This window comes from Sabethes cyaneus, chromosome 2, assembly GCF_943734655.1.
Source record: "Sabethes cyaneus chromosome 2, idSabCyanKW18_F2, whole genome shotgun sequence".
Classification (NCBI taxonomy): Eukaryota; Metazoa; Arthropoda; class Insecta; order Diptera; family Culicidae; genus Sabethes; species Sabethes cyaneus.
The window spans coordinates 202,848,071-202,864,120 of NC_071354.1; the positions used below are offsets into that span (position 1 = coordinate 202,848,071).

Below are 16,050 nucleotides of genomic sequence, written 5' to 3' on the forward strand. Positions count from 1 at the left end.
AGATACCGAATTTCCAATTACTGTCCATTAATCGTGTTCGTGTTATTTGTCGTGTCATATACCAATTGATCCGTTCCGTACTTCCATTTTCATTGCTTTTGAGCTGCTTGTTTCTGGTGAGCTGGTAAGGCGAGGTCGTTTCCGTATTTCTTCATTCTTGAGCGGAGAGGACGTTTTATATTTTCGTCGTATTCTACTGCCACTCTCTTTAGTTCTAATGTTGTTGAAGTTAGTGATATTGCCTTCTTTTCTTAGAAATAATGGCTTGGAGGATCATTGCAATCGGATATCAAGTTCAGGTTTGCAGTTTCTGATACGTATTCCAATTCTTCTTGTTTCCCTAGATTATTTAACGGTAATGTTTCCTCGTATGCCTCCCACTTGGCTTCGAGGTATGACGCTGGCCTAATAAGCCAGTCGTCGTATGTTCGAAACTTGGTTGGAAGAGGCTGTTAGAGTCAATAGGATCATAGCAACTGGCCCTGCAATTGTCCTGTACTGTAACAGCTGGCTGCGAAGTCTGTCGAAGAAAAGAGAAGGTCAAGTTTCGATAACGGAATGTAGCACCTAGGCTTTGCTTTGCTTTGTTTCCTCGTATGTATCATATGATGAAAGCCGCCATTTTATGCTAGTAAAAATGGTTGAATGACCTAAGCGTAACTCATTTTGTATTGGTCTACATGATTGTGACGAACGTGCTGCTCGAGCCAAAGATGCTGATTTGTATTGGTAGGTTTTCTGTATATTACAAATTCTAAGCTTTTCATTTATCTAATTATCATGATACTCAATAAAGGAAGTTGTGTGCTGTTTATGGCCGTAGAATGGTTTTTCTTTTTCGACTATGCTAGAAACGTCATCGACATAACGCCACCATCTTATTTCTAGGAGTAGCTGTTTTTGTTTCAGTTATTTTCAAGGTTAGCCATAAACGGATCCCACAAGAACGGTGATAGCGGATTACCCGTTGGTGCACCTTTCAAATGTTTGTAAAAGTTACCCCTAAATGTAAAGTAGTTCTCCTCAATACACAATTACGTCAATTTCAAATACCCTCCCACTTTTTTCCTCCATGCGTTGTCTCCATTTTGTTTTAATAGCCAATCTTCTAGGATGCTTATCGTATCTTTCATAGGAACGCTAGGAAATAAAGCCGCAACATCGAAAGAGACCGTTATATGGTCTTTTGTTTGTTCTCCTGATGTTTTGAGGAGTTCCACGAGTTCTCGTGTGCTGCTGACGGAGCTCCATGTGGAGCTTCCTTTTTGGCCTTTCAAAATTTTGTCATATTTTTCACGCTTCACGGACAGCACCTATTTTTACCATTTAAAAGCATTTAAAATTTTGGTTTTGGTGTTTCATTTGGTTATGCTCATACAGAAGCGCGTGAGCACTTCAGTAAATTGCTTCCAACTTGACTTATATCAGAGTTTAGAAAGTTGAGTTTACATTTAGTTTGATTTTATCTGAATGCATAGAGGGGAAAACATCATTAGAGGCTAGTGCTAATTTACGGTTTTGCTAAATTAAATTCACACTAGAACTCATAAACTGAAGACCCGTTCACAAACTCTTTAATTTTTTCAATTTGGTTTCATTTGATAATAAATATCTCGACACCGAATAACCCTCCTTCTAACCTAACGGCACCATCATAGCGAAGTTAAAATCTCTGCAGAGTGGCTTATCTAGGCTTTCGAATAATCTAAGATCCTATTCACACAAGTCCAATCAGTTATCTTTGTACCCATATTAACTAAGCTTAGGGAGAATGATGAATAAAAAGACACGCAATTAGGCAGGTTTGAATTGAATCGGGTCTCTGTTGTTCAGATAAGATAACATTCTCGTCGTTGTCTTTTGAATTATTTAATGATTTCGAAGCAGCCAGGACTAGGGTATTGTCGTGTCCAAACACGTCGTATTGCAATTTGTTTATATGTTTCCTAACCGGATATGAGAGCTTTTGACAGTTTTTACTAAAAAAATAATATTTTCAAGCTTTCCATAGACTTACTGTTGACTGTAAGTAGTACAGACCGTGATGCCACAAGTTAGAACATCAAAATCAAACCGAGAAACTACCGACATCGCTATCAAAGAATCACACCGCAGAATTTGACGTTCATTCCAGCAGGAGAAAAGATACCTGACATTACTACTATACTTGTGCTTCCTCCGGTAAGAAGCATCCTTACATACTTCCAGGGCGCATTCAAATCACGGAGTAATCTCAAAAACTTTTCAATCAATTGCACTCCGTCGACCGTCGAGCTGTAGTAGGAGAAGCACCAAAGAAGGAAAAGTCGTCACGTAAACCGAATCGCCCCCCTAGCATTCGGTACCTTCCTTCTTTCCCTCAATGGCGTGTTATCCCTCCAGCACGCAAAATCATGCAATCTCATTCAACCGCCCGGAACCACCCATCGACCATCCAACGAGTTTGATCCTCTCATTGCTCCCGCTCGCTTCAGTCACTCTATTTCACGACCAATTTGGCGCAGTGAGTGAAAACGGTCCTCTTCTGTATATCGCTTCGATAAACGCTGCTACATACCATTTCTAGGTACTCTACACTTTATAGCCAGCAGCGTAGGGCAATCAATTGAAATTAATTTAGCCGCTGCTACTGTTGCTGTTCCTGCCACACCGATGCTGATGCTGATGATGATGAGCCAAACGGAGGCAGGCAGTCAAACGTTTATTGAGCAATGCGATCCGAAAGAAGATGAACTGCAAACATGATGATTGTTTATGCTAATTTGAGACAATCGGTGCCTCCTTATTGTGGATCTGCTTTTTTGCTTTTTTTTGGAACGGGTGACAGGAACAACATTGATTGGTTCTCCAGACCAGACTAACTGCGTCAAGTGACAGCCGAAGCGTCGTCGAAGAAACAGCGCGCATACACCACCCGCAGGACGCACCGAACAGCGAGGGTGGATCCGATAAGTGGTGCTGCTACTTTCGGATAATGATGATGAATATTTTGTCACATGACAAAAGGATCTTCATATTTTGGGTTTACAAGAGTTTTAACGATTTTATAACGATATCTATCGTTTCTGTGTTCGCCATGTTATATTGAGCCTTGTTTAATTGAAGCAGTCCGGATGTAATCAATTAATTGTATTTTAGTTTTTGTTGTATTTTAGGTAATGATAATGGCTAGCCTCCTTGCCTAGCAAAAGGTGTAGACAGCAATACCAACTTTCTGGCAATGTTTTAACCTCGACTGGACCTGTGTTACTCCCCAAAATTATTTTTTAAATGAGTAAACCAGTTTTCAAACATCATCTGTAGACATAATAAAACTTCATCGAAAACGTAAATAATTTATATTCATTGAAGAATCTGCCCTGATTTTTATGCATGGTTTTTATTAAATTCGTACTTTCCTTTCATTTTCGATAAGAGTTTTTAATAAATGTTCATAAAATGGCCTGTCATCAGAACAATACAATTTTCGCTAATTTGTTACGAATCGTTCTGACCGTTCTGACGCTGATTTGATGCATAGGTAGGAATAGAATTCAAAGAAAATTTTATCAATTTTTTACATTAATTAGAAATAGGTATATAGAAAAGAAATATCAAAGTATTCCATTAATTTAATATAAAAACAGCTGCCTACAAATTGCTTGATATCATTTGACCAATAATTTTTAACCAAAATAAACTTTAGAATTAGATGATTGATTTGTCAATCATGATTGCAATTAAAATCATCAATCCGAAAGCTTTCCCAATCTAAGCCAAGCTTGAAGTAATCAGACTCGAAGTTAAGACCAGCAGCAGCACTATAATGTCGGATCACAAACGTGTCCCTGCGCTGCTGATTCGGGACCACCCCACCATACCAAAAAGGTACACAAACACTACGCACACAATACCCTCCGAAAGAGTGTAAACGGAATTTGCAAATGGTATCCTTATTTTGATTGAATCTTTCACACGGACACACTACGATATACCTTGATAGGTAAGGTACTCCCTCTGGCAGGCTAACCAGCAAGCGGATTCCGTAAAACCAAATCTCGCTTAGCCACTCGAAAAGCAGCGATGGACACAAAGGAAAAAAATTTCCACTAAGGTCATTTCGAATGGAAGGTACTGCTGCTGCTGTGCTGCTGCACAGCGTAGCCAGCCACCGACCGCCCGTTCGTCCATCCCTGCGGGCGGATAGTTTCACTCACCTTTACGTCGAAAAATCAAACGACACTCCGTCGGAACAACCAGTTCTATCAGATTCCGGAAGACCTTTGCCGCTTTGCTCCAAAACACGAAATAATCCGTAAAATACACGATTATATCCTCACACAAGTGACAACATTATGCTTTCTCACTTCTTTTTTTTTTCGCTTCCTTTGATCTCTCTGGACTGGTCTCACTTTTTTTTGCTATACACACACTGCACGGCGGGGGACAGGAAAACGTTGATTTTCTCTACATTTCCGGTTGTTTTTTCTCGCACGCACGCACTCGCATTCGCCCATCCGGTGGCCAATTCGATCGGCGACACTTTCGTCCCGGTCCGGAGCCGTTTTCCGGGTGAAAATAACGATTTTTTTACGCAACAATACCCGCGACAAGCACTCGCGTTTCGACCACGGCTCCGCAAAAGTTGGCCATTTTGAAAAATTTTCCTCTTGCGCTTGGCACCTCTTCTAGCGCGACGTTCGACAAGAGCAGTTGCAAAGCTGTGTGTTCATGTTTACCTACACACACTAGTGCAGGTACGGCAGTGCGAGCGAAAACGCAGGCAAAACAGGCTGATTGCCCGGCGGTAGATAGAGTGAGATAAAAAATCACAACCGCTGGTTCGCAGTTATGCCGCTATTTAGCACTTTGGCGCCAGTGAGCAATATTAGCCGAGGTACATTGACAAATTTTACCGATAGAGTACCGCTAAGCCTCAATATTCTGACCTATTGAGATTGCTGACAGCTTCCGTACGCACACTATGCCGCGTATACGTACACGCGATTTGTTGCTGCTGCTGTTGGTTTTTCCATGTCGTTTTTCAAACTGGGGGAAAACAAACCACCAACACAACCGCAAATTAGCAAGCTCTATACCAAGGTTAGTCAAGTTAGTTAACTCACCTTGCTCTATACATTATTCATTGATAAACAGATTAAATACGTGTTAAATTATAATATCCCGCATTTTGCACCTTACTGGACACCGCAGTCTAAAAGTGCGACTGGCACAAAAAGTGCGACAATGCGAAACTGCAATGTTGCTGTTTTGTTTTGTCCTATACATTGGCATTAGAGAAAATAATCTGGATTAATCCAGGTACAGCTGCAAAGCACAATACAAATTAAGAAAAATTGCGGTAAATTGAGATTCCTAAGCCTATTCGGAAAAGCTAGAAAAATTGTATTTTTTTTTTGCCGAATCGTATGTTTTTATACCGGTGAGAAAACGACAACAATAGTAACAGGGAATCGTGCGACGATTACAACAAGATTAGACAGAAAAACCTGAATTAATCTACCTAGCGGTGTGACCTGGCCTTTCTACCACAGACAAACAGTCATAACACTCTTTTTCCATTCTTCGTACCGATTAAACCGTCATTTCAAATTTGGGCTTAGTTGGGAATGTCTCCGTTTTGGTCAAAGTCAGGGGGGATCTATTGCTGTCAGATTCCATACATGTGTGCGTTACCGCAGATGGTGTTTGGTCCATGACGTTTGTACTGTCATGGACCAAACGGCGTGTGATTGATTTCGAGCCAAGGGACTCGCAACTCTATTTTTGTCTGCTGCAGTTGACAGAAACTCAAACCCAAACACGCAGCGCAATTGTCGTTTGTATTGTTTTGATCCCGATAATGGATTTATCTGCTTTTTAGCGTAAATAAAACAAACTAATAAACTTTTCGGAAGCTACACATACAGGTAAGAGCAGCAAATCGGTAAGAAAAAAAGTAGCAAGAGCGGCATTGAAAATTATGGTCACCTGCCTGCCCCTTCACATGTGAGTTTCACAATTCCTTACCGATAGATCCCCCCTGGTCAAAGTGGCGCTTTTTGACGAAAGAAGGGGAATTCCCCATAAAAAATACTTGCTGCTTCGAGGAATACTCCTGTTGCTAATTGATATTTGGGAATGTCTATCATAGATGGTGCTGGTGTTCAGGCTAAAGGTGAGGTACGTTAATTTTTGTTGATTTTTCTTCCAAGAGTTATGTCTGTTTGTCTGTGTTTCTACTGTAACAATATTTTTTTTTAGTTTCTCATGATCAGCTATAATTAAGTTGACTATATTTTTAATTATCAGTTATCAAAATCGTTATTTAACAGTAAAATTCACAAGAACGTACTGCGTGCAATAATTATATTTTCTATCGTAGGGTGCGTAATTATTTGTAAGCGTTATTTAATTTACTATATTAAATTTAGTTTTATAATATTCACGTCAACTTTTGTGGACCTAAATGAAAAGCGAAGCAAATCCATGGATACAAACGTCTTAAAAACTTGACCCTTCTTTATCGACAGACTTCGCAGCCGGTTATTAGCTGAGAGAGATTCGCGAAGAGGAAAAAATCTAACGTCAAATGCAGCCAGTACGATCCGTCAAATGCATCCAGTCGTTATCATTGGTCGAAAATGAAAAAGTATTGGGAATTCGTATGAGTTTTCTGCTGGTGTTTATTTGAAAAACACACATTTGGAATTGAATGAGTCTTGTTTTTCTGAACTGTACATTAATTTTTTTGGTAAAACTGAAATACCCGTCGGCCAATTAGCACAGAGAACAGACTACCAGGTAATTGACAAAAAGTGTGTAAAAGGTTTTTATGTAATCTACGAGTAATCCTTCAATAGAGCACCCCTCGAGCAGTAAGTGACAAACTAAGGCCCCGTACAGAGTGCACGCGACGCGACTTCACTCACATTGTTTTAAATGCATAGCTTACAGCGAAAAAGAGCTGCGTATTTAAATCAATGTGAGCGAAGTCGCGTCGCTGTCGCGTTTACTCTGGCGGTACCCTAAATCTTGATGTCGCTGCCATCGCTGCTATGTAACTCCAGCACAAAGAAATATTGATAAAGGTGCATGGATATTTTTTGAAGCGTTTGGCAAACTATTTCTGGAGGGCGCTACCGACAGATTTTACACACAAAAAATCGATTACTTCCCTCGAGCCTGTTAATCTGTTCTCTGTGCAATTAGTACCAAAATATGTCATTACAAAACGCCCACTTTACACGTTTAGTGAGGAGTTCACGCACAAGTTTGATTTATTTGCCCGAAAATGACAGCAAAGGTAATAGAACAGACAAACAGACATAACTTTTGGAAGAAAAATCAACAAAAATTATCGTACCTCACATTTAGCCTGAACACTAGCACCATCTATGATCGACATTCCCAAATATCAAATAGCAATATGGGTATCCCTCGAAGTAGCAAGTATTTCTTATGGGGAATTTTATGGGGTGCGGTGCTGCACCGCACAGTCGAGACACAAAAAAACAGACATAACACTCGTTTTCCATTCTTCGTACCGATTAAACCGTCATTTTAAATTTAGACTTAGTTGGAAATGTCTCCGTTTTGGTCAAAGTGGCGCTTTTTGACGAAAGAAAGGGAATTCCCATAAAAAATACTTGCTGCTTCGAGGGATACTCCTGTTATTATATATGATACTAGCTGACCCGACAAACTTCGTATTGCCACAAATTAACCTGTGTTGTACATAAATCATGAATCTCGGATGCTCTTTGTCACAATCTCGAGTTTTGCAAGCCCCCCAGTGGGCGGCGCTTCCGACGGCGGGTCACCGGCAACACTCGCGACCGTCTCGCCCTGAATGATCTAGTGTTACTATAGATAGTTTTTGTGGTCTTGTATTGACTAATGTTTTATGGAAGAGTCTCGAATTTCTCGAGTTCGATTAGTTTTTGAGTTTCGCAAAAATTTGTTTTATTTGTATGAGAGTCCATATTCCCCTACCACAGGGGTGAGAGGTCTCTAACTATCGTAAAATAAATTCAAGACTCCAAAATCTCCCACATGCCAAATTTGGTTCCATTTGCTTGATTAGTTCTCAAGTTATAAGGAAATTTGAATTTCATTTGTATGGGAGCTCCCCTCTTAAAAGGGGAAGGGGTCGTAATTCACCATAGAAAAAATGTCTGCCATCTAAAACTCCCACATGTCAAATTTGGTTCCATTTGCTTGATTAGTTCTCGAGTTATGAGGAAATTTGTTTTTCATTTTGTATAGGAGCCCCCCCCCCCTCTTAAAGTGGGGAAATCCATAGAAAATATACCATAGAAAATATTCTTGCCTACAAACACTCTAGAACTAATCAAGCAAATGGAACCAAATTTATCATGTGGGTGATAAATTTAGTTCCATTTGCTTGATTAGTTCTAGAGTTATGAGGAAATTTGTATTTCGTTTGTATGAGAGCCCCCCTCTTAAAAAGGTAAGGGGACCTAATTCATCATAGAAAAAATGGTTGCCTCCAAAAACACCCACATGCCAAATATGGTTCCATTTGCTTGATTAGTTCTCGAATTATGAGGAAATTTGTATTTCATTTGTGTAGAAGCACCCCCTCTTAAAGTTGGGAGGGGTCCTAATTCACCATAGAAAATATTTTTGCCTCCAGAAACCTCCACATGCCAAATTTGGTACGATTTGCTTGATTAGTTCTCGAGTTATGAGGAAATTTGCATTTCATTTGTATGGGAGCCCCCCTTCCTAAAGTGGGGAGGGGTCCCAATTCATCATAGAAAAAATTGTTGTCTCCAAAAACACCCACGTGTCAAATTTGGTTCCATTTGCTTGATTAGTTCTCGAGTTATGAGGAAATTTGTATTTCGTTTGTATAGGAGCCCCCCCTCTTAAAGTGGGGAGGGGTTCTAATTCACCATAGAAAATATTCATGCCCTAGAAAACTTTCACATGCCAAATTTGGTGCCATTTGCTTGATTAATTCTCGACTTATGAGGAAATTTGCATATCATTGGTATAGGAGCCCCCCTTCCTAAAGTGGGGAGGGGTCCCAATTCATCATAGAAAAAAAAAATTGTCTCCTAAAACACCCACGTGCCAAATTTTTTCCATTTGCTTGATTAGTTCTCGAGTTATGAGGAAATTTGTATTTCGTTTGTATAGGAGCCCCCCTCTTAAAGTGGGGAGGGGTCTTTATTCACCCTAGAAAATATTCTTACCCTCGAAAACTTTCACATGCCAAATTTTGTTCCATTTGCTTGATTAGTTCTTCAGTTATGAGGAAATTTGTATTTCATGTGTATAGGATCCCCCCCTCCTAAAACGGAGAGGGGTCCCAATTCATCATAGAAAAAAATTTTGTCTCCAAAAACACCCAATGCCAAATTTGGTTCCATTTGCTTGATTACTTCTCGAGTTATGAGGAAAATTGTGTTTCATTGGTACAGGAGCCCCCCCTCTTAAAGTGGGGAGGGGTCCTAATTTACTATAGAAAATATTCTTGCCCTCGAAAACCTTCACATGCCAAATTTGGTTCCATTTGCTTGATTATTTCTCGAGTTATGAGGAAATTTGTATGGAAGCCCCCCTTTTTGAAGAGGAGAGGAATTATAATTCCCTTTATAAAGAGGGGAGGGGTCTCAATTTACCATAGAATAAATTCTTGTCACCGAAAACACCCACATGCCAAATTTTGTTCTATTTGCTTGATTAGTTGTCTAGTTATGCAGAAATTTGTGTTTCATTTGTATGGGAGCCCCCCCTCTTAGTGGGGGGAGGGATTTCTAACCTTCACTAAAACCTTTCCTGGCCCCAAAAAACCTCTACATACATACTTTCATGCCGATTGGTTCAGTAATTTTCGATTCTATAAGGAACATACGGACAGACAGACAGACAGACAGACAGAAATCCTTCTTTATAGGTATAGATTTGGGAACGTCGGTCATAGATGGTGCTATAGTGTTCAGGCTAAATGTGAGGTACGATAATTTTTGTAGATACACTGTAGTCGCATTTAAGGCGGTTTTTTTACGCGACTATTTTTACGCGGTTTCGGAATTTACGCGGTTTTTTACGCGGTTTTCGGAATTTACGCGCATGTGTTCAAAACGTCTATTTTTTCGCGTAGTGTCGAAATCCACAGTTTTTTTTACGCAAAATTTTGGTTTTTTTTACGCGGTTTTCGGAATTTACGCGGTTTTTTACGCAGTTTTGATTTACGCGGGACGTATCCTGCGCGTAAAAAGCGACTTGAGTGTATTTCTTCTAAGAGTTATGTCTGTTTGTCTGTGCTACTCTGGTAGAAGATAGAATCTATTTTCTACCTGATCTCGACACACTGGAACAAAGAAGTAAAATGCAACCGGCGATATTTGCAGCTAAAATCCTTAAATGCCCCCTTAAGTACTTTTTCAATTTGTAAAAACCGAATTTTTTTATTGATTATTTCGAAAGATTAACATTTTGGCCATATGTGTTTGAAGTCGTTTGGATGAATTTCAAAAAATGACAAAGTTACAGCTATTTGTACAACGCATGTCTGGAGCGATTACACAGCGAATAAAAACTTCAACACCGTTTTTCTCGAAACCAGGTTTTCAAAGTCGGTAACATAAATATCTCAAGAACGGCTTAAGCAATTCTCATGATTCTTTTTTTGTTTGAAAGCCAACAAAATCATCTAGTGTTTGACCCATCCTTTTTTCGATATTGCAATTTTTGTATTTAAAAGTCAATTTTTTCGACTAAAAACATTACTTTTATGTTTGAATGTCCGCCATTTTGTTATGACCCATTTTGGATGGGTCAAACACGAGATAATTTAATATACTTTCATGCCGTTTTGGAATTTTTCAATTCGGATAAGCCCCCCAGCGCTAATCAATGTACCGCATTTCATGTTTTTTTTGAATGACTATCTTTAAGGAGCCGTAGGGGAAAGGGGAAGAGGTTCCCATGTGAAAACAAAATCGTAAGTATTAGAATAAAATGCAATATTTTGAATGCAAAAAACCTGATTCGATTGGCTTTTCGCATTATCGAGAAATAATTTTTTTAAATAAGACAAAAAATATGGTGTAAAAGGTACTAAAGGTACACTCAAGTACTTTTTTTACACGGTTTGTTTTTTCGATTATTATAGGAACAGGGCAACTTAGGGACCATTCATTTATATCTCAATACATTTGGGAGAGGCCCGACATTCGTCACGTAGTTTTTAAATGGTCCCAAAGTTGTGCCGTTCTTGAGTAATCGAAAAAAACAAACCGTGTAAAAAAAGACTTGAGTGATGTACTGTTAAGGGGGCAACAGGGAAATTGACTGTCCACAATTGTTTGTTATCCATGCTCAATTTCCGGGCATCGCAACGAACTTTACGCTCAACGGGAATGCTGCAGACACAGTTCCAGCGGACGGCATTTGGTTTGAATCTTGCGAGCCAATGACAGAATGTGTAAGAACGTTTACAAAAGTAGAAGAGTTGTTTGACTTCGGCTTTATTAAAAAAATAAAAGGTAGATTAAAAACATCTAGCTTAGTTTAAGATTTTTACTCATGTAGACTATTTTATGTGTCAGATGAATTACCAATAAATAAATAAATAAATAGTAGATAAATAAGTAACTATGGAGTATTTACCAACTCAATATATTTAATCTAGTTGATTACCCGATCTTAGTAAGAGCCCCTTTGTCGCTCAGCCATTCGCAATCTGTAGTTGTAACGAAAATTCACATAATGCAAGAAACAAAACCCTTTTTCTTCATTTGAATGTGTCTACACCTTTTGTCAGCTCCCCTTCTGTTATCCCCCAGCCATTTGTAGATATGTCTTATTTTCGGTAATTCCTATAATGCAATGCAAGACATCCTTTTTAAAATTTTTGAACCTCCCCCTTCTCAATGACCAGCCCATTCCCCCCATTTAATAATCCCCTCTTGTAGGGCATTTCGTATTCGTATTTCAGTTGAGAATAATTCTTGAAAACTGTATCTGTTGCTGATTATCGTACCATATTTTTTTTATTTCCCATCATCCTGAAGCTGAGGTCATGACTTTGCTTTGCATTAGATGTGATTGCATGCAAGCTTGTAAAGAAACTTGTAAATGTTCTACCGTGTGGTATCAAAATCCGTACATCAAGAAATAGATTATTTTAAATGGTCAACAATACAAAGCAAAATACGAATATACCTACAATTCTGGCTTAAGTTTTCAGAAAGTCGCATAATGAACGCAAGGGGAAAAGGTTGATTATGCGACCTTTTGAAAACTAAAGCCAGAATTAATCACGTGTTTTAACAGTATGCTACTTGACTGAAGTTTTTGGAGCGTGTTAGTAGAATACGAAACGTGAAAATTTCAGGCTGAAATTACAGAAAAGAATTAAGAAAAATTTAATTCTGTAATTACAGAAATTACAGAAAAAAAAATTCCAATTAAATTCTACTATTTATTATTCTCGACTGCCTACGACTTTCAGGCTTCATCAGTGTCTGTTTTCAGTTGGGAATAAATATAAATAGTAGAATTTAATTTGGAAAAGTTTCCTTCTTTTCTTTACTTTCAGTATGCTACTTATTTTCACATTCTATTTAATTGGATCCACAGGAAGTTATCCTAACTATAGAAAAAACATGTATAAAATGTACAACTCTTTAATCAATCAAATTAAATCCGCACAGTCATAAGAATAAATTTATATATGCTTGATTTAAATTAGGATTGCTCCAATGCTTCTCCATTTTTCCCAGTTTTTCTAAAAGCTCATTTTTCACATTGAAATGTTACCAAACCAAATTGGTGTGGCGTTATGCCTAGGTACCTATATACTTTTTTAGATTCATTCTGAAAAGGCTCTTTCGGATGTAGGAATCGGTAGATTAAACAGCTGATTTTTTGTTTATATTTTGAACTTTTTTCATATTTTTTTTGAAAATAATTGTAAATTTTTCCATACTAATACAAAACATAAATTACAATGTATGGGTGTGTTGCATGTGTGCTTTTTGACTTATCTCGAGGACAGAATACAACTTAATGTTCGGTAATAGTAATCAATAATTACAATAGTTGTAAAATTATTATGAATAGACAGGGAAGTACTTGTTTGTTTATTTTCATATTGTTTGTTCATTGTTTTCCCTCTCACAACATACATATTTCAATGACCTAAAAGCAAATATCGATGAACTAAATTCAAGACATATAATAATAACACAAATAACAGTAGATTAATGTGGACTCGTTTGTGGCCAAACTGTTTTTCGTCTCTGTATTTCGAGACGAGTTTTTTTACCTTTCTTTACACTTAAACACGAAAATACCGACAAACGAACCAATTTCAACAAAAAAAAAGTAACATGATTGCTAGTACTAGCCGAGGAAGACCAGTCCTCTGCTCGGCTGGGGAAAGGAGGAGCTTTTTAACACAATAGCACTCACTAATTCCAGGGGAAACGGATTTGACTGAGAAATAAGCGATTTTAGAGGGAAAGCGCAAAAAGACGGTCGTCGGCAGTAGAATGTTTTTTAATTGAAATGCCATTTCTACTATCTATACATTGCGGAAAACTTAAGCGCTAACATTTCTACTGGAAGTTTGGGACAAGCAAATAGTGTACGAAATTGTTACAAACCAAAGCGGGTGGTAATAGTACACTTTAGGAAAATGGTTATACTGTGGAGCAAATTATTGTTGAAAAACACCAATTTTACAAAAGTCTATGTATATATCGAAGCCCTAAAACAGGAGCCAATGGAGATCAAATCCGTGGTTGTGTATGTGTGTGTATGTGGGTGTTCGTTTTACACATGGCTCTTCCTTGAGCTGTTATTAAAAACGAAGAACCACTTCCTTCGTAGTTATACTCCAATTAGCACAATCGTAGAAGAAACTTGTGACAAAAAGTGATTATTATCTCTAGTTTTCTCTGTGTAGCCTTTTTCCTAAATGATGTATAAATATAAATATGTTGCGTGGCCGCTATAAAAATCTATAAATATATTTCGCTGTTTCTTTACACAAAACGATACCGACGATACAACTCTAATTATTGATTAAAGATTCTCCGGTACTCTCCTCAACAAAGTCAGATTTTTATGCTTTACAAAATTAAAGTGAGAAGGGAGCGAATTTTTTTTCCCCGTTTTCCAAACACAGTTTCACATCCAAATTTGGTAAATAAATTCAATGTTCAAATTTTGAAGTCGAAATCACTAGCTAATTGTTAATAGTTCAGCGTCAAAACCAAAATTTATAATCTTGATTTTTCAATTACCAGCGTTTATTGTTGTTCTTTTGAAGTAAATCAAAACAGCTGTAGAAAATCCATTTTACATTACTAGGTGTTTTGGAATTCTCTAAAGATAAAATTAAAAACATCTCACAGTTTATAAAAGTTGAGACCACCTAAACTTAACGAAAAGAAATGGTTAGTATAAGGTCTGATAAACACCACATATCTAGTAGTAAGAAGCGAATGAAATCGTTTTTCGTGTTTTGATCTTTTCGTAAATAGTTTTTTACTCTTGCACTAATAATAGTTAGCTCGCAGGCAGGGACTCTGCGCGCAATTTCCGGGTCCATTTTTTGCCGGTGTAGCCGCCTACATTCCCGATACTTCTTGTATTCTTTTCTTTCTCTCATTTGATTGCTATTTGTAATAGTCTAGTAATAAAATTAATGTTTCTGTTTTGTTCTCTCTAGCGGTGTAGTTTTTTTTTCTTCTTTCTTTTCCGATGTGGCGAAATGTGGTAAAATTCCACCTCAGCTAAGCTCCCAAAATTGTCTCCACCTCCCTCCTCATCGAAAGGGGAGACCTTTTTTCTTTTCTTTTATTCTCTAGGTTTCTCTTGAAGACTCGCGAACACTCAAACGCCCCCATTTACTAAACGGTGGCCGCCTCTATTCTCTATCTACTTAGTTTGCTAATAACACGAATAAGCGCTCCGTTTTCGTCCTTCAAGCGCTGATTTTCGGTTTTGAGGGCATCCAGTTGCTGTTGTTGCACACGGTAGTAGGTAGTAGTAAGGTGGTATGTAGAAGGTAGTTCACGAACACAGACGTTTCAGAAGAAGTTTGGATAGTAGATGAAAAAACAGAAAACACAACTATTAAAATTCATTCATAGCACAATGGCGAATAAATGAAAATAAATAAAAGCGTCAAACATTCGACGAAGAGATTAGTTAAAAAAATAAAAAATAAACAATATTTACAGGTGCAAATTGTTTGTTTGCTTGGTTGTTAATTTCACCGTACGATTAGCAGGGAACCACAAACATCAACAATAGCACGGAACGACGACAGAAAATTCGATTGGCAACAAACACATCTAACAATCATCACAACGAATAACAGCAATTGATTTAGGAAAGCAGTACAGTAGCAAGCAGGGCTTAGCTGAATATTTACAGAGAAAAAGTAAAGTCGTTAAAGTATTTTTAATAGTAAAATATTTTCTTTCATTGAGCTTTGGAATTAGACAACTAAAATAATCAAAATTGACGGTATAAACAATGGAGCCACAGGGCAGTTTATTGTTTTCTTTTAGAAGCCTTCATCAAAGCTTTTGCTTTTATTTTCTAAAAATGTATTAGCAAAAGAGGAAATTTAAAGAAAAATTTCCCATTGCGATAAACCAACTAGGAATAAACCAATAAAGAAAAATCAAGAAAGACACAATCCACCGTTAAATCATCTGGAACAACTAGTCCTACTTAAGTTTTCAAACATTTCGTCAGACACAACCACATACGGTTAAGTAAGTTAAGCCAAGCGTTAACAAAGCAGAAGACCACTCCATTGTTTGTGTGTATTAGGCTATTAGTATATACCGAGGTTGTGTTTTGTGTTGTGTTTGTGATTTGTCTACTTTTTGCTCCGATTGTTACGGGCATACAAGATAATTGTCTTATAATCAAACCGAAGCGACAAACAATGTTAATTTTATTACACACTTATAATGGTTCTAGTGACCAAAATTGGTCGCAAAATTCACAATAAGAGTGCAATAAAACCTAATTCGTCACTTTGGAAGGTTTTTCAGTAATCAAAGGTTG

General features: G+C 37.8%; 2 protein-coding genes across 13 annotated transcripts in view; both read right to left on the bottom strand.

Annotated features, from left to right (window-relative positions):
• The window catches only part of LOC128738135 (arginine-glutamic acid dipeptide repeats protein), a 120,307-nt gene extending 115,698 nt beyond the window's left edge, over positions 1 to 4,609 (bottom strand). For all 9 annotated transcript variants that reach the window (XM_053833016.1, XM_053833020.1, XM_053833015.1 and 6 more), the window contains exon 1: positions 4,197 to 4,609. The gene's annotated coding sequence lies outside the window, so the exon portion shown is untranslated. The remainder of the gene's footprint in view (positions 1 to 4,196) is intronic.
• Positions 4,610 to 12,945: 8,336 nt separating this feature from the next.
• Positions 12,946 to 16,050, bottom strand: part of LOC128738815 (protein phosphatase 1 regulatory subunit 12C) — a 129,367-nt gene continuing 126,262 nt past the window's right edge. For 3 of the 4 annotated variants that reach the window (XM_053834222.1, XM_053834221.1, XM_053834220.1), the window contains exon 18: positions 14,890 to 14,987. Coding sequence is in view for 1 of the 4 variants with exons in the window: in XM_053834223.1 (XP_053690198.1) it covers positions 14,901 to 14,987 (87 nt within the window). In the remaining 3 variants the exon portion in view is untranslated. Of the gene's footprint in view, positions 14,988 to 16,050 lie in introns of all 4 variants that reach the window. The other variant, XM_053834223.1, reaches the window with a different exon arrangement.